We start from the raw sequence: 26252 nt of genomic DNA, 5'->3' as shown, positions 1-26252 counted from the left end.
GCCAAGGAAGGGCTCCTCATTCAAAAATTACTGAAAATTTCAGGGGCGCCTGGGTGGCTCAGTCGGTTACACGTCCAACTCTTGATTTCAGCTCAGGTCATGATCTCACGGTTTGTGGGATCGAGCCCGGCGTCGGGATCTGAGCTGACAGTGCAGAGCCTGCTTGGAATTCTTTCTCTCCCTCTCTCTCTGCCCCTCCCCTGCTCACACTGTCTCTCAAAATAAGTATTTTTTTTTAATTGCTGAAAATTTCAAAATGGCAGAAGGGCATTAGAGCCCAAGTGTGGGGCCCTATGCAGCGGCCCTGGGTGGTGAGGGCGCAGGGCGGCCCAGCCTCGCAGAGCTCAAGCCCTGGGGCCAAGCACCAGCACGAGGGAGATCCAGGACTGTTGTCACACCCTGTCGAGGCGCCTTCACCGAAAGGTTAGTAGTGACCAGAGTAAGTGAAGTGTAAGATTGAAGTTGTGATCTTGGGGATTAGCATCAGTTAGCCAAAGAGAAATGCTTAGCTATAAGGAAGGGCATGCATATCAAGAGGAAACCAGGAAAACACAGTTCTCTCCGAAGGATGAGGTCGCGGGGTTCTTGGCAAGTGGCCAGATCAGGAAGACTCTCATAGGACCTGGTGTTTTGACTCCCCACTGCAGGCACTGGGCGGGCATGTGTAGTTCTCAAGCAGGGAGTGGGGTGACCGTGTTTCCCCTGGGAAAGAGGACCCGAGTTGGATGGGCCATAGCAACCAGGAGAGGTGCTGGTGGCCCACTTCCTTGAGGTGGCTGTGGTGGGCTGGGACGGGGGACCATTTGGACGTGGTGGTGGACTGGCTGTTGAGGGTGAAGCCGAGCGAAGACAATTCCTAGTTTCCTGGCTGGGGCAGTTCACCGGGATGGGGTGGGGGGGGAGGGGACGCAAAACCATGAGGACAGAAGGGAAAGATGGATTAATTCGTTTCGGACCTCCTGAGTTTGACCACCTGTAGGAGTATAAATTAGAAAGGCCATCTGGAACTCAAAACTACTGCTGGAGGTATAGATGGCAGAGTCATCAGCATGTAGATGCCAAGTGAAGTCTTGAGTGTTGATGGGATCATCCAATGAGCGTGTGCGGCTAAGTAAGTACTAAATGAGCACCTATTATGTTGGCCGTGGTCTCCTAAGAACTGGGGGTGTAGCAGTGACCAAGGCCAGACAGACGCCCAGCCCACAGGGAACGGACGTGTTCTCTGGAAAGATTCCAAAGGAGGGGCCATACTTCAGTGCTTCTCCCCCTTCCCTGGCCCCGTCATGCCTGTCTGTCTCCACTCACTCCATTTCCCATCCAGGGCACCAGTTGGGAAACCCAAGTCCTTCCCGATCATTTTCTCTTCCCCTCTGTTCGGAAGGGCAGTTCTCTCCCCTGGGCCTGAGATGCCAAAGACCAAAGTTTCTGCTTTTCTTTTTCCCCCCCAAAATGCAGATAGAGCATCAGAAATGCCAACTTTAAAAAAACAAGGCCCTCGGGGCACCTGGGTGGCTCAGTCAGATCAACGTCAGCTCAGGTCACCAGGTCACGATCTCGCAGTCCGTGAGTTCAAGCCCCGCATTGGGCTCTGTGCTAATGGCTCAGAGCTTGGAGCCTGCTTCGGATTTTGTCTCTCTCTCTCTCTCCCTCCCTCCCTCCCTCCCTCCCTCTCTCTCTGTCAAAAATAAACATTAAAAATTAAAAAAAAAAATCAGAGCCATCCAAACAATAAGCAGCTGCAAATGGTAATGAGAGCCTTGACCTTGCCGTTCTGATGCCAGCAGCTGGCTCACTAGCTCCATGCGGCAGAACAAATCCCTGTCCCCATCAAGAGCCAGAGCAGCCAAACCTACCGGGGTTTCATCACTTCTCTGGGGAGACAGCCTCCCCTGCTCTGCATACATTTAAAGCATCTGGGCACTTCGTTCTCTAGCGTCTCCTTATTCCGAGGCAAATCCCACGTTGCCATGAGCTTCGGGCTTGTTTGTTTTTCACAGTCTTTTCACGCAAAGAGAAGAGCCTTCGTTCATTTGGTTGTTTCTTGTGGTCACCAGCATAGAGTCTTTCGCACTGATACTACACAAAATCCATTCTTAAATAGAAGGCTTAGATAGGGGGCTGGCGTGTGACATTTAAACAGGAACTCCGTGACTTTTCGGTTTGCAGCCAATGCAGATCGTTTCACTGTGGCCCGTGGTAAAGAAGAAATCATCTGAGGAGTGCAAAGAATTTTGCAGGTCAGAGCTGTCTTGTAAACCAGGGCCACACATGTAACAGCAAAGCGATTTAAACAGGTCACTTGCGCGCACATTTGAAACTTCTACTTTTGGATAGTTCACTTTATATAAATGTTTAACTCCCAAGAATGTTTCTCTTACCATCTAGCATATAAATGGCCATGTCTGAATACCTAGTCAGGAACAACTTTTTAAAGTTAATGTGAGTTTATTTTTTTTTACTATGACATTTATTGTCAAATTCGTTTCCATACAGCACCCCATGCTCATCCCAAGAGTTAATGGGAGTTTAAATCAAATATAATTAAATTGTACCATCGAATCAGGGGTAAGATACAGCGCATTCAGAAAGCACCTCGGTCGTTTTCTTTCTTTGTTTTGAGAGACAGCAAATGTGTGAGTGGAGAAGGGACACAGAGAGAGAGAGAGAAGGAGAAAGAGAGAATCCCAAGCAGCCTCTGCGCTGGATGGAGCCTGACGCGAGGCTCGATCTCACGAACTGTGAGCTGAAACCAAGAGTCGGAGGCTTAACTGACTGAGCCACTCAGGCGCCCCACGCCTCTGTCCTTATTCTGGAGTCGTCAGCAGCTTGGGATCACTCATAAAACTGACCGCTTCATTCATACAGTAATTGTGCTCTGCCGTCTGGCTTTCTAGTAACCACTCTTTCTGCACAAGGTAGATCTCGAAAGGAGCCAAGCAGGTGGCTGCCTTACATGGACCATGCCAGGCTGCCCTGGGTCCTCCCCTAAGATGCGGGTCGCGAGAATTCTGAAGCTGGAGCTTTATCGTCCCTTTGGTTCATGAACTTGGCTCTGTGCAAAGACAGATCTGTCAAGGAAAGAGAATACTTTCTGCTGATGTAAGTCCTCTTGTAGACCAACGTACTTGTTGTTGCACAGTACGTGAGAGCCATCCGTTGGGAACTCGTCCTGAATTCTGATACCAAACTCACCCTCCTACGTACAACACACCCCGTCGTCCCGCTCCGTCACGGTAAAGAGCCATCCCTCCCCCATGTGAGAAGTAAGGCCTTCCTTCTCTGTCCCCGGACCCCAACCCCTCCTGCCTCCTCGGGGCTCCTACACTACCAGCTGAACCCTCTCCCTCCCTCCATAGGCAGCTTCTCACCAGCACCACCTCATCTGGAGTCTTTCCAGGAAACGGCGTGAGCCTCACCGGCGCCCCCTGAACCCGCACCCTCTCTTGTCCAGCCAGGCTTGGGGAAGAGTCACCCATACTCATCCGTTTTCTCACCCCCCGTTCTCAACCCGCTGCAGCCTGGCCTCCGTCCCCTGCGTCCCCTAAAAGAGCGCCAGGCGAGCTTGCTAACGGCCTGCACCCTGTGCTTTTCCAGCCTCACCAGCCTTTCCAGCCTCACCTCCCTCTGTTGGTCGGGCGCATCTTCCCCCCTCGCTCCCGGGATGGGACATCCTCGGTCTTCTCCCGCCCTCACGCACTGCCCTTCTCTGACCCCTGGCGGGTTCGTCTGGCTCGGTCTGCACCGTAAATAGTGGGATTCTGTGAGGTTCCGGCCTACGGCCTCTCGCCTTCTCAGGCCATGCCCCGTCACGCTCCTGGCTTGGAATATTCTCCGTAGTGCAGACCAGCCACGGGTCTCTGTCGGTGACCCAGACCTCTCCTCCCCACTGACCTCAGTGCATGCCGCCGCCTACTTGACCTTGACGCTTGGGTGGTACAGAAGCATTCTGACTCAGCAGATCCAAACTCAAACTCATGGCTCCCTTCCACCCTTCCTGTCCTCCTCCACAAAGCCCCGCCTCCCTTGCAGTGTTCCCGTCTCAGCGAACGGCGTTACCATCCACCCAGTTGTGTTATGTCACGAAACCTAAGATAGACGGACAGACGGATCTCCCCCCCACACACCTGCTTCTCCCCACCCTGTCCATCTAGGCTCCGTCTCCGTGGATTGTCAACTTGGCTTCCTAAGCGCGAGCGCCTCAGCCGCCACAGCCCAGCCTGGGTGACCGTCCTCCCCCAGCAGGTGGCCACTAGCCTCCCAGGGCCTCTTTCCCAACTGCCTCTTGCCCGCCCCCTCCCCTCATCCCCAGCCCCTTCTCCATAGGACAGCCAAGGAGATGTGTTGTAAAGCTGAAATGTGACCAACTTTATCTAAAACGTAAACCCTTCGCGGTTTCCTGTTGGCTCCTTGAGAAAAGATCAGAACCCTGAACACAGCTTCCCTGGGCCACATGGCCTTGCCCACCTTCCTTCTTCCCCTTGCTCTCCACTCCGGCAAACTGGCTTCCTCTGTTCTTCAGATTAGGGCGCGATGTCACTTCCCCCCGGGACCCCTCTCCCGACCCAGTCGGGTCAGATGCCAGAGGCCCTGCCCCGGTGCCTCCTGTCGGAAGCTCTCACTACAGTCACATTCCATACTTACTCCCGTGACTATTTGATTAATGACTGCTTCCCCCAGAGGCAAGGCCTTGATCTGTCTTTACTCATCCAGTGCCTAACACAGAACCTAGCACAGAACTGGCCCTCAATAAATAATGAATAAATGAATTTACGTTTGGATGGGGCTGAGTATATGGCAGCTGCTTCTAAGAGCCACTCCTGCACATAATAGGCCTTAAATCAGCCTTAGTCTCTTAAATTGCTATTTATTCTTTGCAGGGAAAAGAATGGAGTCCAATACCTTGTCCACGGCAAGTCGGTTCAGAGCCGAGCCACAGCTAGAACCCAGATCCTCGACCTCCTGAGCTGTTCTGTGCCTTATCCTCACAAAGCCACAGGATCATTTTCCTCCCCAATCTCATTTTTTTATAGCTTATTTATTTTTGAGTGAGAGTGTGTGCAGGGGAGGGGCCGAGAGCAAGGGGAAGAGAATCCCGAGCAGGCTGTGTGCAGTATCAGCCTGGAACCCATTGTGGGGCAGCTCGATCCCATGAACCGTGAGATCACGACCTGAGCCACAGTCAAGAGTCGGATGCTCAACGGACTGAGCCACGCAGGCCTCCACCCCCGCCCCCCAGTCTCATTTTCAAAGCCAAGATAGCTAATTATATAGCATATGTCCTTCGGGAGGGCTTAGCTGCATTTTATGGCTAGGATCAGCCTCAATGTTCTCAGACCCTCTCCAGGAAATGAAACATAAATACAGGGCCTTATTCGAGAGCGTGTATCTTTGACTAAAGGCTGCCTCGTTAACAGAATTTGCTCTGGTTGCAGTTCACTCATTGTTTCGTCCCCTCCAAATGTGACCCATAGGAAACACAAAAACGAAAAAGCCGGCACAGAACCAGGCGGCGGGTCTGGCAACAGAAATCGATGGGCTTCTCAGCATAAGCCAATGGCGGAACGTTCTGCAGGCGCTTCTGGGCATGAGCTTCTAAAACATTGGCCTGACTCCTGGGATGCAACCTCCACCTTGAATCTGGGGCTTGTTCGAAACATACTGACCCCAAAGCCCTAGCTTCATTCAGAGCCTGGGTTCCACCAAGTGGTCCCGTAAAGATGGCTGCACACCCCTTACCGATGAGGCAAGGATTCTGGGGGAGGAGAAAGGGAAAGGTAAGGCAGGGCTTCCAAGAAGCTCATGCCGAGTGGGGTCTGCATTCCAGACCGATGACATAGTTTCCTCCGGAGGTCTGAGAATGCTATTTTAGGAAAGGCTTCGAGACTACGGAGTCCAAATTTAGAGCCTCCGATATTGCAGATTTCCATATATACAGCTGGTCCTTATCAGTGGGAATAAATAGCGCCTTAATGGGGCATTTCGAAAAGAAAATGACTAATGAACGGGAAGACGTTCTTATAAACTTAAAAATGCTTTGGAATACAATTTCCAGCAGTTTCTAGGGTGCTGTAGATTTTACAGACAGCTGACCAGAAATCCTTTCTCTGGTATCAAAGCCCATTCCCTACCTATAGCATATACACTGATGACATCGGGGTTTCACAGGATCCATTGCTTGGCCCAGGGAATGAAGAGAATTACAAGTAACCTCAAGCATTGCACTTGAGATATTTGCACTCGCTAACTCCACGGGCTTTATATTTTCACACTGGGTCTCTCTGGAGATCCCGTGGTGTAAACACCTTGCCAACTAGAGACACTTGGTCGCCGATATTTGGAGAAGCAGCAGGAGAGTGCCCCTTTCCACCCCTTAGGTCCCAGTGCAGGACTCCGAGGAGCCTCGGACTCCTTCTACAATTTTCTCGTCTCACACACACCTCATCCCATGGGTGAAGCAGGAGGCTGAACTTTGCCGGGTGGTTGGTTAACCAACTTCCAAAAGCTTCAAAACAAAAATGCACAAACATCTCTGTGGATGGTGAGGCCCGCTGTTTGTGTGACTCATTCCTGGAATCTTTTATGCCCGTACCAGCTTGTAGTTCTCCCGTGTGGCACCCTTCCCACTTTCTGGCGCCTTCTGTCACCTCGTGGGGCCACCATGGTCTGTCCCCGCCCTCCACTGCCGCATCATGGCAGAGTTCATGCCCTTGCTGTGATGGTTCCCTTGTTATGGCTCAGTTCCGTGCCGGCGACAGGAGAGTCGTTTCTGTTCCTGCTCGCTTGTCATTCCACGTCTAAGGCGGCCCTGGTGGTGACGGGTGGGGACAAGAAGACTGTCTATTGTTCTTTGCAGACAAGACATGCTCTCTTGCGTCATCCCGGGGCCATGACCCTCTTTATGGTCTAACTGGATCTGCACAAACATGGCAAGAAGCAAGCTCTAGCCTGGGGGGTTAGGGAAGAAAGGCAGAGGCCACAGGAGAGAAAGGGACCTCTGTGAAGAGAAGAGTCCACTTGCCCAGAGGCCCCAGAGGAGCAGGGCGGGGCAGGGGCCGATGACGGGAGGAAGGAGGAGGGTCAGCCTGGCATGACGTGACGCACGGTGCCTTTCCTGGGGTTGAAATTGAGGAACTGAGGATGAGGTAGTAGTAAGAGCCGGTCTTTCAGAGCACAGGATGGAACGGGACCTCCGGCCACTCACTCTGTCTCATGCATCTACGAGGGCTGAAGAGATTAATGACCCAAGGAGGATATGATATGGTCCAAAAACTTTTCCTGGATTTTTTCCGTAGGCGGCTGAGCCAGAGGCCGACCGCGGAGGAATTGGAGCAGAGGAACATTCTAAAACGTAAGTGACTGAGCCCGTGGCGGTCGCTGATGTCTTGCGGTGGCTTCGGTTATTCGTTCATCCGTGGGCCGCCAGCTTTGTCCCTCGTGCCTGTGTGGGAATGACTGCGAACCGCTCTGCCGGCTGATGCTTGACCCTCCTCGCGTGTTACAACAGCCAAGGCAGCGTCCCCACAGAGAAGGCAGATTCGGGTTCACTAGGCCCATCCAAAGGTCACGGGCTGCAAGGGCCACCTTCCCTTTCGTGGGCTGTAAAGTCAGAGAAGCTGCGAGATGAGGGCAAGCAAAGCCACTCAATGATTCCGAGCAGGGTTAGGGTCACCTTCCAACCCAAATGGGCTGAGAACCCACAAATTTCTATACTGATGGCTAAAAGGAGGCAGACAGCCGCTGGAAGGCGGGGGCTCGAAACCATGACCTTCCGTTGCAGCTGGCTCCCCACCCCCCCCTCCCCGCTTTGAACATGAAATGCAAAGTCTAGGAAGGCATTTCTCAGGGAGAACGCTTCCTGTCCCCTCTCGGGATTTCTACAGCTGGCCCACGGCCTGCCTGCCGAATGCTCTCACCCAAGAGAAACTCGCCCGTCACCCTGGCTGTGGCCAGAGACCATGAACGAGCCCCTTGTTCGGTTCAGGACACAGGGATACTTGAGTAGAGCGAGGGAATCCACTTGGCGTCCCACCAGCGTAAAACGAAAACACACAAACATCTCAGGGACGCCAGCATGCCTGCATTTGGCGGGAGATCTTAAACAGTTAAAAAACAAACCCCCTCTGCCCACATCTGCCCACACCTGCCCCATCTTTGTTACTGCTGCCACCGGCACCTTTCTAAGATGGGCAACAAATACTATTTTTAGTTTCACTCATGACCCTTTCTCCCCACGCACACATCCGCTTCTAATTTCTAGAAAGGAGAAATAACGTGCTATTGCACAGTTTCCTGGGAATGTCATGGCACGTGCATGCGCGTGTATGCATGCACGCGCGCGCGCGCGCACACACACACACACACACACACACACACGCCAGCCACGTGAAGCCTGTTTGAGCAGCTGGATGTTTCCACTTAGACCAAACTCAAATGTGCTTGATCTTTTCTACCCACCACCCCACCCCACCCCCCCACTGTGGTCTTGGGACTCGGTGGGTTTTGAAGGCTTTGCTGCCGGGAGCTGTTGAGTTGCTGTGGGGGCAGGCGTGTGGCCCGCAGCCCCTGCAGAGGACCTGTCCCTGCCATATCTGCCTCTGTGGACATCCTGCCCGCCCTGCTCCCGGCCTTGCTGCCTCCCCAGCTCTCAGCAGGTGTTTTCAAGGTTGGCTTTCCTCATTGCTGCCCGCACCTCACATACCCTAGGTCTCTAGGAATTCACGTATATGTAGTTTTCTAACCAAGAATGCCCTTCACGGTTTTGAAGCTAAATATGCCATAAAATGAAAGAGAACTTTTTCAGATGATTTCCAGGGTGGTGGGGGGGGCGTTTGGCCTGTGTGCTGTCTCTCCCTTTCTGTCCCAATCGGACACCTGATCCATTGTAACCTTTCCGTTGTTGGAGACAAAGAAAAGCAGGTGTCCATTTATTCCTAAAGTGGGAAGGCGGGTAAGGGTGTGTCCTTCCCCCTCTGTTGCTTCACCCACACACATACACACACATAACACGGATCTGTGTTTTCTGGAGGAACCAATCTCAGTGCCATTTACTTGCTGTTCAGTGGCCTCCAACCTGCCCCCAAACAAAGAAGCTACCGCTTGGGGCACCTGGGTGGCTCAGTCGGTTAAGCATCCGACTTCGGCTCAGGTCATGATCTCGCAGTTCGTGAGTTCGAGCCCTGCATCGGGCTCTGTGCTGACAGCTCGGAGCCTGGAGCCTGCTTCAGATTCTGTGTCTCCCTCTCTTTCTGTCTCTCCCCTGCTCATGCTCTGTCTCTCTCTGTCTCAAAAATAAATAAAACATTAAAATTTTTTTAAATAAAAAATTAAAAAAAAAAAAAAAAAGAAGCTACCACTCTCTGGGGGATTATTCAGGTCTCAGAAAATAATTCTCTCAGCAAGGGCAGGGGGTTTAGAAAGAGGAGGTCTAAAATCCCCAGCTCACCTCTGGCTTCCGGAAGGCACCAGCTCCTACTTGCTTGCCCAGATCCCTGAGAGACTGCGGGCAGGTCCTCACATTGGCTTTTTGTTGCCATCTAGAAAGACCTTCAGATCTTAGAGACTGTTACTTTTGTCTGGTAAGCCTGAGGGGCTTAGATCCAGGGACCAGAGCAGAAAACATTGTTTGCATGGTCCCCTTTGGTTCTAGCCGCCCCTCTCCTCCTCCTCCTGTTCAAACAGCCAAATGAAAGAACTGCCTGACCGCATTCAGACAGGTTGATCATTTCAGTTTTCAAAACTTCTCAGAAATGAACTTCTCCTTCGTGTGAACTTTTATTTTTTTCCTCTGTATTCTGGAACTTGGTTTTCCTAAACATGTTTTTCTTTCTTTCTTTCTTTCTTTCTTTCTTTCTTTCTTTCTTTCTTTCTTTCTTTCTTTCTTTCTTTCTCTTTCTTTCTTTCTTTTTCTTTCTTTCTTTCTTTCTTTCTTTCTTTTCTCTCTTTCCCTTTCTTTCTTTCTTTCTTTCTTTCTTTCTTTCTTTCTTTCTTTCTTTCTCTTTCTTTCTTTCTTTTCTTTCTTTCTTCCTTTCTTTCTTCCTTTCTTTCTTTCTTTCTTTCTTTCTTAAGTCTGTTCTGATGGTTACTCAAGAGATGTTTTCATGGTGTAAGAAAACACCCTCAAACAAATTCTTCTAAACCTTGCTTTCTGGGCTCTGAGTCATTTGAGGAACCCGATCTCTGAGGGTGCTGTTGAGACACAGGTCGCGGCTCTGCGGTAGAGCTTGGAGGGCCCGCAGCTACCTTCCAGCCCCACCCTGCCCGCCGCCTGGAGGCAGCACCTGCTTTGTCCTGCAGCCAATGAGACACTGTGCACATTTGAGCACATAATGAGCACACTCTGATGGTGGCAGCAGGTGATGACATCATGGGCCTTTCTTAGCCTCTCTGTCCAGTGGCCTAAGGGGGTTGTCTTGGTACCCTCAGCCTGAGAATTCATGGCCCTCGGTTTGTAAATGGCTTTGAACTAGAGGTATAGATTCCATAGGTGGTGGCTTGTGGCCCTGCCGCTCAGGGGGACCTAAGAAGCACACACAGGAGAGGAAGGCTCCCTGCTCTGTCGCAGAATGCCGCCCTCTGTGGCTCGTAGGGGGCTTGTAGGATGAGGAGAGGGTCCGGATTGGAGTTTGAGGCCAGTAACCAGTAATGAGGAGGAGGGGCTGGCCCCAAGCAAAGCATGACGGGGAAGAGGCTGCTTATTCTAGTGAGGAAAAAAAAAAAAGAGCTGGACTGTTTGTCTAACTAGCTGCGTGATGTTGATGGCTGACTGGTTTCATGGGTTTTTATCCAAGAGAAATTTGCCTATTAAAAAAAAAAATTTAACGTTTATTTTTGAGAGAGAGTGCGAGCAGGGGAGGGGCGGAGAGAGAGAGGGAGACACAGAATCCGAGGCAGGCTCCAGGCTCCGAGCGGTCAGCACAGAGCCCGATGTGGGGCTCGAACCCACAAACCGCGAGATCATGACCTGAGCTGAAGTCAGACACTTAACTGACTGAGCCACACAGGTGCCTCTCGAAACTTGCATTTTTAAAGGAGTTCTGGGAGGAAGATGAGATATCTTTAAATCCAAAGGAAAGGGCTCTCATGTGGGGGACCAGGGCCCTGTGGGGCAAGCTTCCGTGGAGACCGATGGTGGCCTTTGCCCACCGCAGGATGTGAGCATTTCTCTGCCCCCATACAAGATCCTCAAATGCACCCCACCCCCCAGGCAGCCACAGCAGGCAAGCTGTGCCCCTGGGGGGTGTCGCTCAAGGGCCTGAGCTCTGCTCTGAACTGCCATTGTCCCTTCCAGCCGGAAGTGTGAGTTGCCTCTGGTTGTGGTGGCCGCTGTCAGGACCCGCAAGGAGGAACAGGGTGGGACCCCGCTTCCGTGCACAGGGGCTTCCCTCCTTTACCGACCTGGCCAGTCGTGAGCCAACTGAATGGCAAGTGTGCCCTGAGTTCAGTTACTGAAACATAATTTAGCAGCAGTGATTTGATGCGAAGACCAAGCTGAAGGAGATTGCCTTCACAGATGCCGTTCTAAATTCAGTGGGTGAGAATCAGAGACCTTCTTTGGACACGGTTTGATTTCTGTGACCTTCAAGCTAGACGATATTGGGCTTAGACCCTCGCCTCCATTCCAAGGCCCGGAAGGAAAGTGACGTACCCAAGGTCACTCACTTTGCTTAAAATAAGCCCGCATTCTCTGCCCTCCACACCTCTGCTCCCTTCCCCAGACCCTCTAACCTATGGCTCTTTAAACATCTGGTGAGTAAGTCACCCCGCATATCAAGCCAACAACGTTTAGACTCCGAAGTCTGCTCTCCTAAGACACTCCTTAAAAGTCTAAATGCAGGCAATTGTGTCCCACACTCTGGCCTCACACCTGCTCTGTGGACTTCTTGGAAGATTCAAAGAATTAATGGAATCAGGGCTTGCGAAAGGTGAGCGTTTTGAAATCCCTCTCCGCGTGCCCAGTGCTGCGTTCGGCCTCAGCCGTGCCTGGTTTCATTTCTGCAGCCAGTGGCAGGCACCCCCACAGGCTGGTCTTCTGTTCTGTCCCCACAGAGCACCAGACGTGAGGCCACATCACAATGAGCCCCCGTCAGTCACTGTGAGGCCCAAGGCAGAGTTGAGCCAGCCTGAGTCTTGTCCAAAGAAGGGAGCCCCGCCTCCCTCCAGAGGCCCATGTTCCTGCTAACAGCACCCTCATCCTGTTAGGACCTACCTCCCTGCCTTAGAGCCATACTTCTCAGCCGGGCATTTCTGCCCGGAGACTTGAAAACCTGTGACACACACGGAAAACACAGTAAGGTCCGCCAGCTCACCGTCAATTTGAAACAAGGCAGGCAGTTTAGAAAGCGTCCCATAGGCAGGAGGGTGGCTGCGGTGGGGTGGGGGGGGGGGGGGGGAACAGGAGCTCGCTCTCCCCTTGTTCAAGTCGTGAGGGGCTTGGCCTGGAGCCTGCAGAGGTTCAGAGGGTACATCTGCGTGTGACACTGTTTCCCAAAACCAAAGCATGGTCAATGTTTCTTGCAGCTCGGAATGAACAGGAGGAACAAGAGGAGAAAAGAGAAATCAAGAGGAGGTTAACTCGAAAGGTGAGCGGGTTCTCCAGGCGGGAGCTGGGACAGGACAGCGCGGGCCGCCCTTGGCTCCCGTGCCGCCTGCGGGCCCCGGTGGCCTTGCAGCTGCCTGGCCCGGAGGAAGTTCTGTCAGTGGCCCCGCGCCTCGGCTGTGAGAGCGAGCGGCTCTCTAGATTCTCCGGGACTCCCCCCGGGGACGGTGGTCAGCTCAGTTTCATGGCCTTCAGTGCTTTGGGCTGGTGACATTCCACTGCTTGATTCTGTGACACCCATGCCTCCCTCCCCGCAGGCAGCTTGATGTCAGGTGCATTATGTTTTCAGTTACCGCGAACATTTTGTTTTTGAGAAATTCACCGTAATGCCACCAAGCATGGGAACGTCATGATCAAAATCGGTAGTTCAAATGTAATGCAGTTATTTGCTGTGACCCTGGGAGAGTAAGTTTTCCTTGCCTCCCCTGATACTGTGCCTTACCTATGAACTGAGAACTACTTGGTTTTATTATGCCAGATCCAGCTTGAATTACTGAATTTAGGAAAATGCCCAAAGTGCTGATAAATTTACTGCAGGTGTTTGAAAAGCAGTTAAAGTCACAAAGCTGGAATTCTTATGTATTTTCACCCCCAGAATAGGTGATGCGGCAGTGTGACACAGACCCGAGTGGATCTAATTCCATATGAGTGGCCTCTCTAGTAACAGACTTTTAGTTGACGCTATTCCTGGATGGCGTTGACAAGTTTAATTAATTGATAACACACAGGAAACGGAACTATGTTCTGTTTTTAATCAGCCTCCTACAGTGACCTTCTTGAGAGAAAGATACTCAAATCTTAGAGACAGTTAAGAGACCCATTAAAATTAATTTTCAAAGGTTTATGAATGGACTTTTCTCCCTAGAAATATTATGTAAAGGAAGAAATCCAGAGATCCTAAAACATCATGCCAATTATTAAGGTGATGATTTGTGCATCTCTGACTTTGTCTCCCTTGGAGCATCCCAAATACCCAGTGACAAGCCAAATGCTATCCCAATTATAAGGAAAATAAACAAGAGCCTGAAAGGCCAGATGACAGGCTGGCGTCCCCCTGGTTGGGGGGGACAAGAGCTAAGTGACCTCACTTTGTTCAGGTGCCCTCACCCAAGTCAAGGTCTGATTCTTTAAATCCCTAAGACCACCCCGTCTTTGGAGGCAGGGCGTCCTTTCTCCCGAGCCTGAGTAGTGAGGAGGACTGGGGAAGATACGCCGCCTTGTTTTAAGTGTGTCCTTGAAATGACTTAGACTATCCAGAGGAGGCTGGTGATAACCCCTCCTTTCTGATACAGAAAGGTCTAGACATTTCAGGGAAAAAAAAAAAAAATCACATTTTCATAAAATTCATTGGGGTTGATTGCTGCGCCCAAAGTCTCCTAAACTTGAGGGTTTCTTGCTAAAAGCTAGAAATAGGAAAATACTTAAGCCTATATTTGGTTCATGTCTTTTTAAAAAGAGTATACAAAAAAGTCAGCCAATTGCATAATTTGGCAAGGGAGGAGGGTTCCCTCCCCCGCCATCTCCCGAAGGATGGGTACCGCTAGGGACAGGTGCCCCCAAATAGCCCCTCATTTTTGCAGGTCTCCAAGGCAAGAGAACTTCCTTCTCTTCCTCCCGGTCCCCTCTCCTTCCTTCTCCCAGGAAAGCTGCCTTATAATTTCAGCATTTGCCCTCCCCTGGGACTGGCTTGGGGAATGAAAAATAACTTTAAGGGAAGGGAGAACCGCTTTGAAGGGGAAGACCGGAAGGCACTTTCACCTCTGTTTTTGCCGACAGAGATGTGAGCCTGGCAGCAGGTAGGGAATTCTGTGGTGCCTCCTGGCCCTGGGCAGATCTTTCTCCTCTGGGGCCTTGAGCACAGCAAGACCAGATGCCAGTGACGATGGCTGTCGTTCAGTTACCCGCAGCCCTAAGATTTCCTCAATTCAGTTCTATTTCATTCTAATGCAGTAGGGAGAAAAATGAGAGCTAGGAGCTGATACAGGACACTGATAGCAACAGACAAGTCGTTTTCTTCAGCCAAATTGAGACTAACCTAAAAATTATGTGCTCTGTCTTTTAATAAATGCCAGCCTCCCCCTTTGGAAAAAAAAAAAAAAAACATGCTGGCTAGCTAAATCGATAGATGGATGGGAAGAAGAAAGGAAGGGAGGGAGGGGAGGGAAAGGGGAAATGCACTTGGGTCAAGTTGTATTAGTAGTGGATCTGGGGCCTCAAGTAATTTACTTTTCAGTATTTGGTTGCAAGTGATATTTCTGCCATAGATTGAAACATAATGCTTCCAACCTCTGCCCCCCCCCCCCCCGCCCCTTCTTCTAGCCCGCCATCCCCAGAAAACGGACTTCGGCCACAAAGATCATTTGCTCGCCATCTGAGGAGGGACCGTAGGTTCACGTACCCCAAAGGCAAGCCAAAGGCACATCTGACCACTAAGTAGCCAGGGGCACGAGCCCATGCTCGCAGTGGAGAGTCCCAGGGGGCATTGGTTAGGTGGCCTACATACCACCCGAGACCCCCCCACCCGGGGAAGAAACCGGTCCCCTCCTCATTCCCTCCCTCCTAGCACCTGGGAGCAGCGCCTTATCGATTTGGAGAGATCATGTCTAAAGTCTCCGATGGGACTCAGGCATGAAAAATAGCCCCTGACCTTTGGATCTAACATTTAGTTTTCTGTTCGCTCCAGGCTGCCACCAAGTCTGTTGGTAAAGTATCCAGAGCATGATTTCTGGAAATATAAACTAGAACTTCCATGCTTAACCTTCCTCTTGTCACAGTACACTTAGAAATCAGCACCATCTGCCCAGCATTTCACGGTAAATCTTGCGAGTCCTAAGAAGAGATGTTGAGCAGGAGTCCTTGTGTAGCTGGGGAAACAGGAAATGTTTGCATGTATTTTAATGAGTGTGCAAAAGCTGCCTGAACTCACATTGCAGAGGGCACGTGTTTGAGTCCAGATGGACTGTTCACGGTACCCCATGAAGCCTGGGACAGCTGTGGGTTTCCTGCGACAGGCCAGCACTGACACCAGAAGGTCCTGTCCCAGGAACGCCAGGGCTGCCTCAGCACAGATCTGAACCACTCTGACAGGGGGCTGCGTGTGGCCCAGGCAAGTGGGCCACAGCCCGCTAGGCCTCTGATGCCCACATCCCCCCTCCCACCATTGGCCAAGAGGGAGCCGCAGGCTGCTTTGGTCCCGCCTGCAGCCTGGCCGTACCCGGCTCCATTCTGTTTGATCCCAGCCGGGCAATCATCTAACTCCTTTTCCGCGTGCTCTTCCACGGTCCACCAGCTGGCAGCGGGCTGGAGCACGCTGGCACCACCAACGGTGTGTGGCAGCCGCGGGAAATCGAGTCAGGACAGCCAGGGTGGTTGGGATTCACTTGTGCGTCTGTGTGTGTTGTATAGGCCTTTGTGGTGGGGTTGTATCTGACTGCACTTTCTGTTGGTAGAAGTGAATACAGCGTAGGGCTTGGAGGAAAAAGTGCTTTAAAATAACGTCGGTTAAACGTGCGTTCACAGCATCCTGAAGACACGGCGACGGTGTTGCTCCAGGAGAAATAAACCCAGTGACGGGAAGCGATGATAGAAACGTCAGCCTTGTGCCGCCCAAGTACAAAGGGAGGGTGCTCGTGACTGGGACCGCGAGGCGGCTAAATAAATACACATTCTCGTCCTGGTTGTTGCACCCCTCGCCGCAGACCTGTCCTGAAGGCCTGTCCCATGCCTTCCTGGCCTAAACCCAGCCTCGCCCTGCATGTGCGGACGGACTGTGAGGAGCAGGGTCCCCTCTGGCCTCATACATCATGGCTGTGGACCCCTGAATTTGCATATTGTTTGCACATCCGCCTTTTGGGGGGGTCTAAAACACACGCATTTAAAACGATTTCCAGCCCCATCCTGCAGAGCACACTCAATCTGACACACGGGCGTGGGCTTACAAATCCAAAATGAGACCGAAGCCTGGTGTGAGGTTCCTGTCCCCAAGTGGGAGGCGCGGCGCGGGTGTGGGAAAATCCACAGCGGATGCCCGCACCCACGCAGGCAGACAGGCCACTTACAAGGAGACGCTGCAGTGTTATTAAGAGTCAGCCTACCTGTCTATCCGGATAAGCCTGAAGGTAACTCAGGGGATAATAAAGCTCTCTCTCTTTGAGTTCTGGAAAAGTCCCAGGTCCAGGAGTCAGAAGCCCTAGGTCCCCACCCTGGGCCCTGCCCCTCACTTGCTAAGGGACGTGTTGGTTGCCTCTCAGGACCTCGTTTTCCCACCGACCCAGCAGTCTACACTCCTCTGGCTGACCGGGTCCATCTCTCTCCCTCCCTGCAGCTCAGCCAAAGACCCACAGTGGAAGAACTTCGAGAAAGAAAGATCCTCATACGTTTCAGTGACTACGTGGAGGTGGCTGACGCTCAGGACTATGACCGCAGGGCCGACAAGCCGTGGACCCGCCTCACCGCTGCCGACAAAGTAAGCCGAGGGGCGAGGAGTGGGGTAGGGGGTCCTCGTGCCTCAGTCTCCCCCCGCGTTGGCTTTCCCGCTTGCTGCCGGGACCCCGGGCTGAGACCAGCAGCGAGGCCGTGGTTGCAGTGGCCGTCATGGGGTGCCGAGCGCCCCCTGGGCCCGCTGAGGGTGCCGCTTCTCCCAGGGCTCCAGATAACCTGCGGGGAGGTCACCGAATTGATTCTCCACTGCCGGAGAGAAGGCACGCGACAGTCACATAATGTCATGCTGAGTGACAGCAGGAGGAGAGGCCGCGTGGGCGGCTGTGCCCACAGAAACAGAACATCTGAATGGGCGCAGAACGGTTCACGAGTGCGGGGCCCCAGGCTTCTCGCAGCCCTTCGTGGAGAGGACGCTGTCCTCGGCACCCAGTAGGATTCGCAAAACTAAAGAGAGACCAGCTCACTGTGTCTGCGGTTATTATACCCTAACGGTAGAAACGGGCCACAAATCACAGAGACGGCAAAACGTGCCTCGCTACGCTAAACCGTCATCCTTTTGGAAAACAAGAAGAATCTGAGGCTGAGTTTTGTAAGAAATGCAGTGAAGCAAAAGGGAATTCTCACCTGTCCCTGGACCATAAATCGAAATGAACCTCTGCTGCGTAATCCTTTGGGACCCTAGTCCAGTCACCGTTAGGAACTGGAGAGCTAAGAGCCTTTTAAAACAAAATCTAAAATAATGACCACGTCTGGTGTGCAGGTGACATTGAGGAGACTCTGGCATACATCGGGGGCCTTCTCTTGAGTCCTGCCTTCGCCCCACGAATTCGCAGGGCCAGTGCCTTTCTTACATGGGCTGCAGGGTGAGGCCGTCTACAGCGCAGACTCTGGCCTGATCGAGCGCAGGGAGTTTGAACACAGGGAAGCCGCGGCACGCGGGTGGGAACATTGGGGCCAGAAGCAGGCTTTCCAGAAATGCCTCCCACACGGTGGGTCCACCCACAGGTCCTGATGGAATGGAAGCCTCTGCCCTCCTCTTAAACGTAACACTCATTGCTTCCCCGGACGGGCATCTGTGGTAGTGGCCCCAGGAACCGGCACCACCATCCACCAGACAGACACACAGACCCAGAGGCCCAGCCCCCAGGCTGTTGTGTCACCTAAACGGGAACAGAGGAAGGAGCCCTGGCGCCTCCTGCCTTTTGTTCACAGCCTGACTGCAGCACCCTTGCTGACCGAGGATGAGGGAGGGTATCAGAAAAGCGGGGGTAAAGTACAGCGTGTCTCCCCATGCACGTGCTGAAGTTGTGCGTCGCATTCAGGGGACCCAGTTCCTCAAGAACTGCGGCACAAGAACAGGAAGTGGCGCCCACAGAGGGGGGTGCGCCTGCCTTCTCTGGGGGGAGCCACTCCGATCCTGCCTGCCGGCCTTTCCGGCCTGACTCTCAGTGCCTTGACAGTCCCATCGAAGGAAATACAGCAAAACCTCGGACTGTGAGGAAGACAAGCACACGTTTCTAATAAATGTTAACTTGATAAACAAGCGATATCTTGGAATGTGAGTAGAGCGTGACGCCGAACGTCACATGATCACAGCTGAGCCAGTGGTTCTTGAAATTCGCTTTGGTACACAAGTGCTTTGGATTGCAGGCGTGTTTCCGGAATGAACGATGTTCACAAACCAAGGTTCTACTGCACTCCCATTAGAAGGAGCTCTGGGAGGGAGCGCCTGGGTGGCTCAGTCGGTTAAGCGTCCGACTTCAGCTCAGGTCATGATCCCACGGTTTGTAGTTCGAGCCCCACGTCGCCCTCTGTGCTGACTGCTCAGAGCCTGAAGCCTGCTTCGGATTCTGGGTCTCCCTCTCTTTCTCTCTGCCCCTCCCCCCCCCCCTCAAAAATAAATGAACATTAGAAGTAGCTCTGGAAAAGAGCGCATGTTTAGAATTTCAGTGCCTGGGGAGGAAGTGAGGTTTTCTGCAGTGTCAAAACCTTCTGTTCCACCTCCTCGTCTGTCCTTGCATCCTGCCTGCCTGCCCTCCCTCAGCCGCAGCACATCTATGGGTGCTGCTGGAAGGGGGCAGCTACTCAAACGAGCCATACCCTTGATAATGGCATAGACCACCTCCGAATCAACAGAGCTGTGAAAGAGCGCGAAGTCTTTGTAAATCAAACGGAAAGGAGGCAGCTGGCAATCACCCATTCCCTTAATTTGACTGAGGAATTTGACCCACCCCTTCTAGAAGGACCCATCCTGAGGCAGCACAGTGCTTGTGCTGAGCTTAGATTGTTTGCCTACAGAAGATGAGGGGTTGACATTTAAATGTGCACTCGGGGCATCAGGTGGCTCTGTCGGTTGAGCTTCTTTGTCTCAGGTCATGGTCTCACGGTTCGCGGGTTGGAGCCCCGCATCAGACTTGATGCTATCAGTGCGGAGCCAGCTTCGGATCCTCTGTCCCCCTCTCTCTGTTCCCCTCCCCTGCTCGCACTGTCTCAAAAAAATAAAACGTTGGAAAAACACCACAACTTGAAAAGTGCATTCAAGACCCCAGGAGTGTGGGGCAGATCTGCATGGCCTCTTGCTGCCCCGGAGGCGCTCCTCAGAGAGAGGAAGACACTTTGGGCAGTAGGCCAGATATCATTTGCGATTTACATTTAGGGGGCGGGGGGATTCTGTGTCGGTTCCAGGTGATTTTCTTTCCCCTCCCAGTGAAGGAATTCATTTTCCGTACTTATACTGGGTCGTTCGGCTTTGTCAAACAAAACAGGTAATCGAACTCCCTTCCATCTGTCTCTTCTGCATATTCACGGACCTCTCTTCATTCCAGGCTGCCATTCGAAAGGAGCTCAATGAATTTAAAAGCACTGAAATGGAAGTTCATGAATTGAGTAGACATTTAACAAGGTTAGTAAATTGAGGGGTTCTTTTCCCTTTTTCTTCCTTCAAATGGTCATACCTGCTTCCCAACTGCCATCTGCTTCCGGATTACAGGTGGTGTGGTGGGGAGGGGTGGGGGATAAGACAAGGTCCTCATGAAGGTCCACTGTGGTTTCCTTATCGAGGGGAAGGAGCACCGCCACCTTCTGAAGGCCTAGTTTTTCACTTAAAGATCTGTTAAGTGCCAGACCACCCATAACCCCAGAGTGGGTTTTTATGGAAACCTAAGCTGAGAAGAAAAGCCCGTTGACATTTATATCCAGTCAGCCCAAGCCAAGCCTGGGCAAAATACCAAATCCACGTGGGACTTCCAGAGTGGGTTTGCTCCTGTGATTCTGTGTGCCCATATCCTCCTTTGGGGAAACTTAGGCACAGAGAGGTTTAAGGGGCTGATGCAAGGTCACATGGCTAGCTAGTGGCAGAGCCATTGACTTAATTCTTAGGACTCCTGTGGCGAACACTTAGAGAAACAGGACGTGCCGACTGGTGCCTGGGCTCAGAGACGCAAGTTGGGTGCTCCACCTTGCTGCCGAGTCCAGGCTGAGAGCGTGGGCCGAGGGCCACCAGGGCCGTCCGGTTTGGGCCCCCAGGAGCTCCAGATGAAACTACTCCCAAACATAAGGTGAATTCCGTGGGGGCTCCAGTACTTGAGGAGTTCTGTTAGGGATGTGCCTTTGGCCAGAGGTTTAACCAGATTTAACCTGCCACTCGTCAGCCACGGGGAGTCTGAGGATGGGACGCTCGGGCTGTGGCATCCGGCATCTCTAGCAGCCCCTTGGTCTTGACTTAATTATTTGTTTTCTAGGTTTCACCGACCTTAACAGTCAAATTCCTCCTGAGTGCTATGCTGTCTTCGAAACATAAATTTATAAGAACCATAAGTGCTGGTATTTATTCACTTCCCCATTATGATGTAAATCTTCTGAACTGCCTTTTTTTAAAAAGAAGAAGAAGAAAAAGGAAACTCGATCAGGATTCTCTTTGCAAAAGCCCAGTGGTCACCACTCCGCAGTCAGAGCTGCTGGTACCGCCACGGACTCCGAGGGCACTGGCAGGCCAGAGTGGAGACTTCCCGGCGCTCGGAGCGGTCCTGGTCCTCTCCCTCCAGGCCTGGCAGGTGCCGTGTTCATTTAGGCTCCAGCGAACCTCTTACCCTCAAGTGTCTGTCACCTGGGTCCAAAGAAAGCTGAGGCAGTGGGTTCGGCCTGGAATGGACTGTGCACATGGTCTGGTTGGCTTTCTAGACTTGGCCAAACACACTGGCTCTGGGTGTGGCGTCCGACTTGGGGGCCTCTCAGGAGGAGGCTGAGAGGGAGCACTGTTCTCAGTCACCCCTGTCCTTTCTCTCCCTTCAGCCGTCATCCATACCGTGAACAAAAGGGAAGATGCTTTTCTGGGGGAGTCTGTGGTCGACTGTCTGTCTCGAGAGTGTGTGGGCCGCAGGTATGGAAGGCCGGCACTGAGCACCTATCCTGTCCCCTCAGACTGAGCGGAGCTGCCTCCCGGGAAGCTCTGGTGTGCACAGGGGAAGCTGTCATCTGCTCAGTTCGAATTGACCCATCTGTGTTAAAAAAGCCAAATGTCACGGGTGGTCTTGTGCACCCGGCCACTGCTATGGGACGCCCGTGGCATTGGTGCATCTGAGTGTAAGGAGCCTGGTGAGGACGGAGAGGCTGGGGAGAGAAACTGCTTGGCTGATGTTCGTTTTCTCCACGCACCCCAGGGCCAGTGACTGTATGGGTTGCAAGGTAACAGCTTCTGAGTGTAGGACCAATGCATGCAAGCCAGAAACCATTCCTGAAAGACTGGCTCGCCGGTCTCTGACGGACTGGGACTCCAGAACCACCCGATGGCCTTCTAGTCTCCTTTCTTTGCACTGAAGAGTTTCTGTGGAGGGCCTTCAGGGTTCGGCATATGCCAGAATGGCGCAAACACCAGCCACACCTGCCCGTGCTGTACCTTCCTGCTCCTACCCATCTGGAGAGCATCCTTCCTCTCCCTCGTGGTGCTGGTAAAGCTGATGGGAGGTGTATCTCTAGCTGTCCCATTCGCTTGGGACCACAGGAAGGCAGTGCCCTCCTGACGGGGACACCCCGGGTAAGATGTGCAGTGAGTGGAAGGACAGCCCCCAAACCCTAACCACTCTCTTCACGGGGCCCGTCACGGCTGCTTCTGTTTTCCTGCCTGACAGACCCTGTAGGGCCCTCTGTCACCAAGCCCTGCCTGGACCTCCGTCGTGGTCTCACAGTTACCGTGATTTTTCTCGGTAATGGCTTGCTCTCCTCCACACATGCCCGAGATTTAGAAAGATCCCAGACTGGCCTTCACAGAAAGGAGTTGACCAGTTCCCACCCCAAAACATGTGGGAAGCAAGTTACTCTTGGGATGCACACCCATCGGCGAGGCCGTTGAATTTTCAGCAGGCATTAACAGCCCCTGTGGCCGCCGTTAACCCAGGAGCTGTGCAGAGTCTGGGGGGAGCTCAGGGCAGTTCTTCAGGCAGTGCCCAGTAGCCGTCGCAAAGTTGTCCCCGTACCACCGGGAGTGAGCACGCCGCTGCCTGGCCCAAGGAGGGGCCGTCACTAGATCCTTTTCTCTTTGAATGTGGAATCTGATAGTTCAGGGAAAACGTGGTCGGGATTTTAGCGTGGCTGTAAACACAGTCTTCCCGAAAGGCTTACTGACGTTTGAATGTGCAAATGGTGTGACGAAAGATGTAGGGCTCTTTCGTTTAACTTCTCTACAGCGGGCACGTGTTCCAGGCGGAGGTGCCTGCCTTGCCCGGGTTTGAGTCTGAGCTTCCTGTAACTCACAGCTGTCTTCATGCGGCTCACAGGGCCCTGACATGATGGCCAGGCCTTCCGCGGGCCCAGGAGCGAGTCCTACGGGAACTCATTCCATCGCCTGGACTCCTCCCTCGAAGGCCAATGGCTTCTTTGCTGGCTTTGGTTTTTGGGCCTCTGATGCCCTGGGAACGTGACGCCCAAGTCCGTTTCCTGCAGCCAGCCAGCAGCCCAGGTTTCCTGCCCAAAGTGCCCTGTTCTTGCAGTCCGCTTGGAGCTGGGGAGAAATTGAACACAATTTCAGCCTCCATCCCTGAAGAGCACCCTTTGGGAGAAGTCAGTCGCAGGAATTAGGGGTGCACCTGCTGTGCTACAGAAATCCCACCTGCCATCAAGGTGGGTGATTATTTCAAGCCCAGCTCAGGGGCTCTGCCACCTCCGTGGACCACAGGTTGGCCCTCTGCCGCCTCCTCCCTTTCATGAAATCCTGAGGTCTTTCTAGAAATCCCAATTTCTTTTTTTTTGCCATATCGTTAGGACAACTGGAAGAGGTGTTACTTTCTAAGATGGCAAATTGACAATTATAAAAAAAAAAAAAAAAGGGAGAGATGGGCTAGATGGTTTAAAATGCATCCCCTTTTCTGAAAAAGCTGCAATTCTCAAAGGTCTTGTGCGTGTCAGTTCCCAGTTGAGCCTTCTGTCCTCTGGGTCAGTGTGAGGAAGAATGTGAAGTTTCTCAAGAGGTTTCCCTCTTGAAAGCAGACATTGCCCCATGCTCCGCACCATCTCCTGTGGCAGAAGGGACTCCTGTTGGCCTCCTTGCTGTGTTTCAAAATTGCTGATCGATTCCTCTCCAAAGCCCTGTAAAACTTTTAAAACGTTAGCCTTTATGTCCAATTAGAGAAACCAAACAACGTGATGGTAGGTGTGATAAAAAAAAAAAAAAACAAAAAAAAAAACAAAAAAAAAAAAACCTCTGGGTTTATTTTTCTCCCGCTATGGACGTGTATTTATATTTGCCGAATGAATATTGTGGTGTGTGCTTCGATGAATGGGATTTCAGACTCTCCCCGTGCACAGTCAGTGGGTGGAGGTCACCTCCGATGACTTTTTCTTCCCATCTGTCTGTCAGTCCCCAAACCAGTTGCTTTTTCCAGTGGCTTCCCGGGTGTCTGTACATAGTTTGTCTTCGTATAGGAGCACTCTCCTGTGTTCTAATTTAACAGATGATGGCTGTGTGAGGAAGACGATGTAAATACAATACAAATTAAACTGGATCTCTATGGCCTAGGTTTTGTACATACAGAAACTGCATGGTATTTAAATTATTGTTTGTCTCTGATGATGTATGCAGTTTCTTTAAAAACAAACCAAAAAAAAAAAAAAAAGTCTAAAAAAAAAAAAATCCTTTCCTTGGCTCCCGTGTGTCTTGTCAACCACCGAAAAGAGTTGGGCTGCGGAGGGGATGAAGGGCAGGTCAGCTCAGCAGCAAAGCGTCAGAGTCATGGAGGCAGACAACCTCCTCGTGTATCAGGTGTTACTGGGTGCGGGGAGGATGGCTGCACGTAAATTAGCTTTCTAGGACTTTCTAAGACATACTGCCCAGCTGCCCTTTAATAAACTGCAGTCCCTCAGAGTCCTCCCCATAAGAGCAGCTATGAGACAGCTTTGGGTACCAGCAGTGCCGTGGGGTGTCACTGCCCCAAAGCAAAAGCCAACTACTTGGCTTTTGAGTACTTTCTCGGTCTCTGGGCGAGACCTAACTTTCTGGTCCTGACTTGTCTTTTTGAAGTGCTGGGGGGAAGGCAAGACAAGCTTCGGTGTTTGCTGGCTGCATTTTTCTAGGTGGGTGAAGTGACCGGACAACCGATGTTTGGCCCGGCCCTGGAAGAAGGCGACCCTGGGGACAGGGAGCTTACCCTAGCGTGGCTCCCCTGTGCCGCTCCTGGGAGTCCTGGTGAAGGTCTTACCACGCAGGTGCCAACTCAGGAAGTCTGGGTGGGCCTGAGAGTCTGCATTTCTAGCTAGCTCCCAGGACATGCTAATGCTGCTGGTCCAGAAATCATGCTTCTGAGTAGCAAGGGCTGGGACGACAGGAGCCGCTTTTGCTTCGCCTGGGAGTCTCCAGCTCCCAAGACCAGAGTGAGCGCACACACCGCTTACTTCTTTGCTGAGCAGCGACCACAAAGTCCGCACTGGCCCTCAGCACTCTGCAGCATTGCCTCGGAGGGCACACAGGCTCTCACCTGTGCAGGCGGAGGGACTCTTGGAGCAGGAGTGGCTATGGCAGAGGAGGTGAGGGGTTACAGAAAGGTTTTCACGTTTCGTGCTGAGAGCTTCGGCCCCATTCTGCCCCTGCGCACCTGCAGAGCTCTCTGACTCGTAATAAATCTAACCGGCAGGACAGAACTGCAGGTACCGAAAGGCGTGGAAGACCTATAAAGAGAAGCTTTGGTGGCGCCCCCAATAGGCTTTGCCCTGCAAGACGGAAGGAAACGGGCCATCATCCTGAGGGAGCCCTTGCTGAAGTGAACAGAGGCTATGGCTCTACATCCCCAATAGGTAGAGGCGGCCGGGCGTGTCCCATCCTGAGATGTTTAGTCATCCTAGGACAGACAAGTGGTGGCTATGCCACAACACCTAACCAAGCAGTTTGTCCGAGTCATTTTACTTCTCTGGGCCTCAATTTTCTCACCTGGAAAATGGGGACACAATCAGATGTCCTATGATGTCCTTTAGGACATCAGCTTTCTATGACTTGGGTTCATCTGCATTTTAAAACACTACGTCCCAAAGAAAGAGTAAGCTTTAGGTAAGTCCTGGCAGGGCAGTCTCTTAGAGAACAGTCTGGATTCCTCTCCTTCAGACCACCTGCAAGGCTGACGTGCATGCCTGCCACCCCTCCTTGCCTTAGGTTGGCCTCCTGGAGGGCTCATTGCTAGTGGGACCTCCCTGCCCTTTCCCAGTGTGCCTTCGTGGGAGCTCATCCTGAAGCTATCAACCAGACTACCTTCTGCTGTCCTGCCTCCCCCTTCCTCTGGGCAAAAAAAAAGCATCCTGGAGGGGCTTGTGGGCCCTGAGCAGTGATGCTTAAGACACAGTCTGTTATCTTCTACACACCCCAACTTTGGGATGCATCAGTGATTTGCTTGCTTACACCTGATTATTAACAGAAAGGACAAGTTGGACACCAGAAACACTCCCTAGCTGGCTCTCCACAGGTCCTAAGCACTCGCCTGGCCTCAGATGAACCACATATCTACAGATACAGCTCAAATCTACCCTGAGCTCCTGGCCTGGGTTTCTGGATGTCACAAAGCAGCCGTGGAGCATATGCGTTAGGAGCATGCAGTGCTGCTACCCTGGGACCACCTGGCTTGCCAGGTCACACCCTGTGTGGAGCCCTCCAGGCCCCCAGGCTGCACCTGCCTTGGCTAGGGTACTCCCCATGCAAAGCAGCCTGGGACCGTTCAGCCTGCACCCCGCTTCAACTTCAGCT

At 52.3% G+C, this 26252-nt stretch overlaps 1 protein-coding gene and 1 long non-coding RNA gene across 10 annotated transcripts in view; one reads left to right on the top strand and one right to left on the bottom strand.

The window, feature by feature from the left end:
• PHACTR1 (phosphatase and actin regulator 1) overlaps positions 1 to 24120 on the top strand; it is a 566563-nt gene extending 542443 nt beyond the window's left edge. For all 9 annotated transcript variants that reach the window (XM_045497381.1, XM_045497379.1, XM_045497377.1 and 6 more), the window contains 5 exons: positions 7293 to 7348; positions 12517 to 12578; positions 16920 to 17060; positions 19861 to 19937; positions 20776 to 24120. In XM_045497381.1, coding sequence (XP_045353337.1) covers positions 7293 to 7348; positions 12517 to 12578; positions 16920 to 17060; positions 19861 to 19937; positions 20776 to 20791 — 352 coding nt within the window. In that variant the 3' untranslated portion in view covers positions 20792 to 24120. The remainder of the gene's footprint in view (positions 1 to 7292; positions 7349 to 12516; positions 12579 to 16919; positions 17061 to 19860; positions 19938 to 20775) is intronic.
• LOC123608026 lies at positions 1725 to 9864 on the bottom strand. The gene is made up of 2 exons (XR_006717046.1): positions 9443 to 9864; positions 1725 to 2212 (listed from the first exon to the last, which is right to left on the bottom strand). It is a non-coding gene; the product is annotated as an uncharacterized LOC123608026 (long non-coding RNA).
• Positions 24121 to 26252: the final 2132 nt, after the last annotated feature.

Source organism: Leopardus geoffroyi, chromosome B2 (assembly GCF_018350155.1).
Source record: "Leopardus geoffroyi isolate Oge1 chromosome B2, O.geoffroyi_Oge1_pat1.0, whole genome shotgun sequence".
Taxonomy (NCBI): domain Eukaryota; kingdom Metazoa; phylum Chordata; class Mammalia; order Carnivora; family Felidae; genus Leopardus; species Leopardus geoffroyi.
This window is presented reverse-complemented; position numbering and strand designations above follow the sequence as displayed.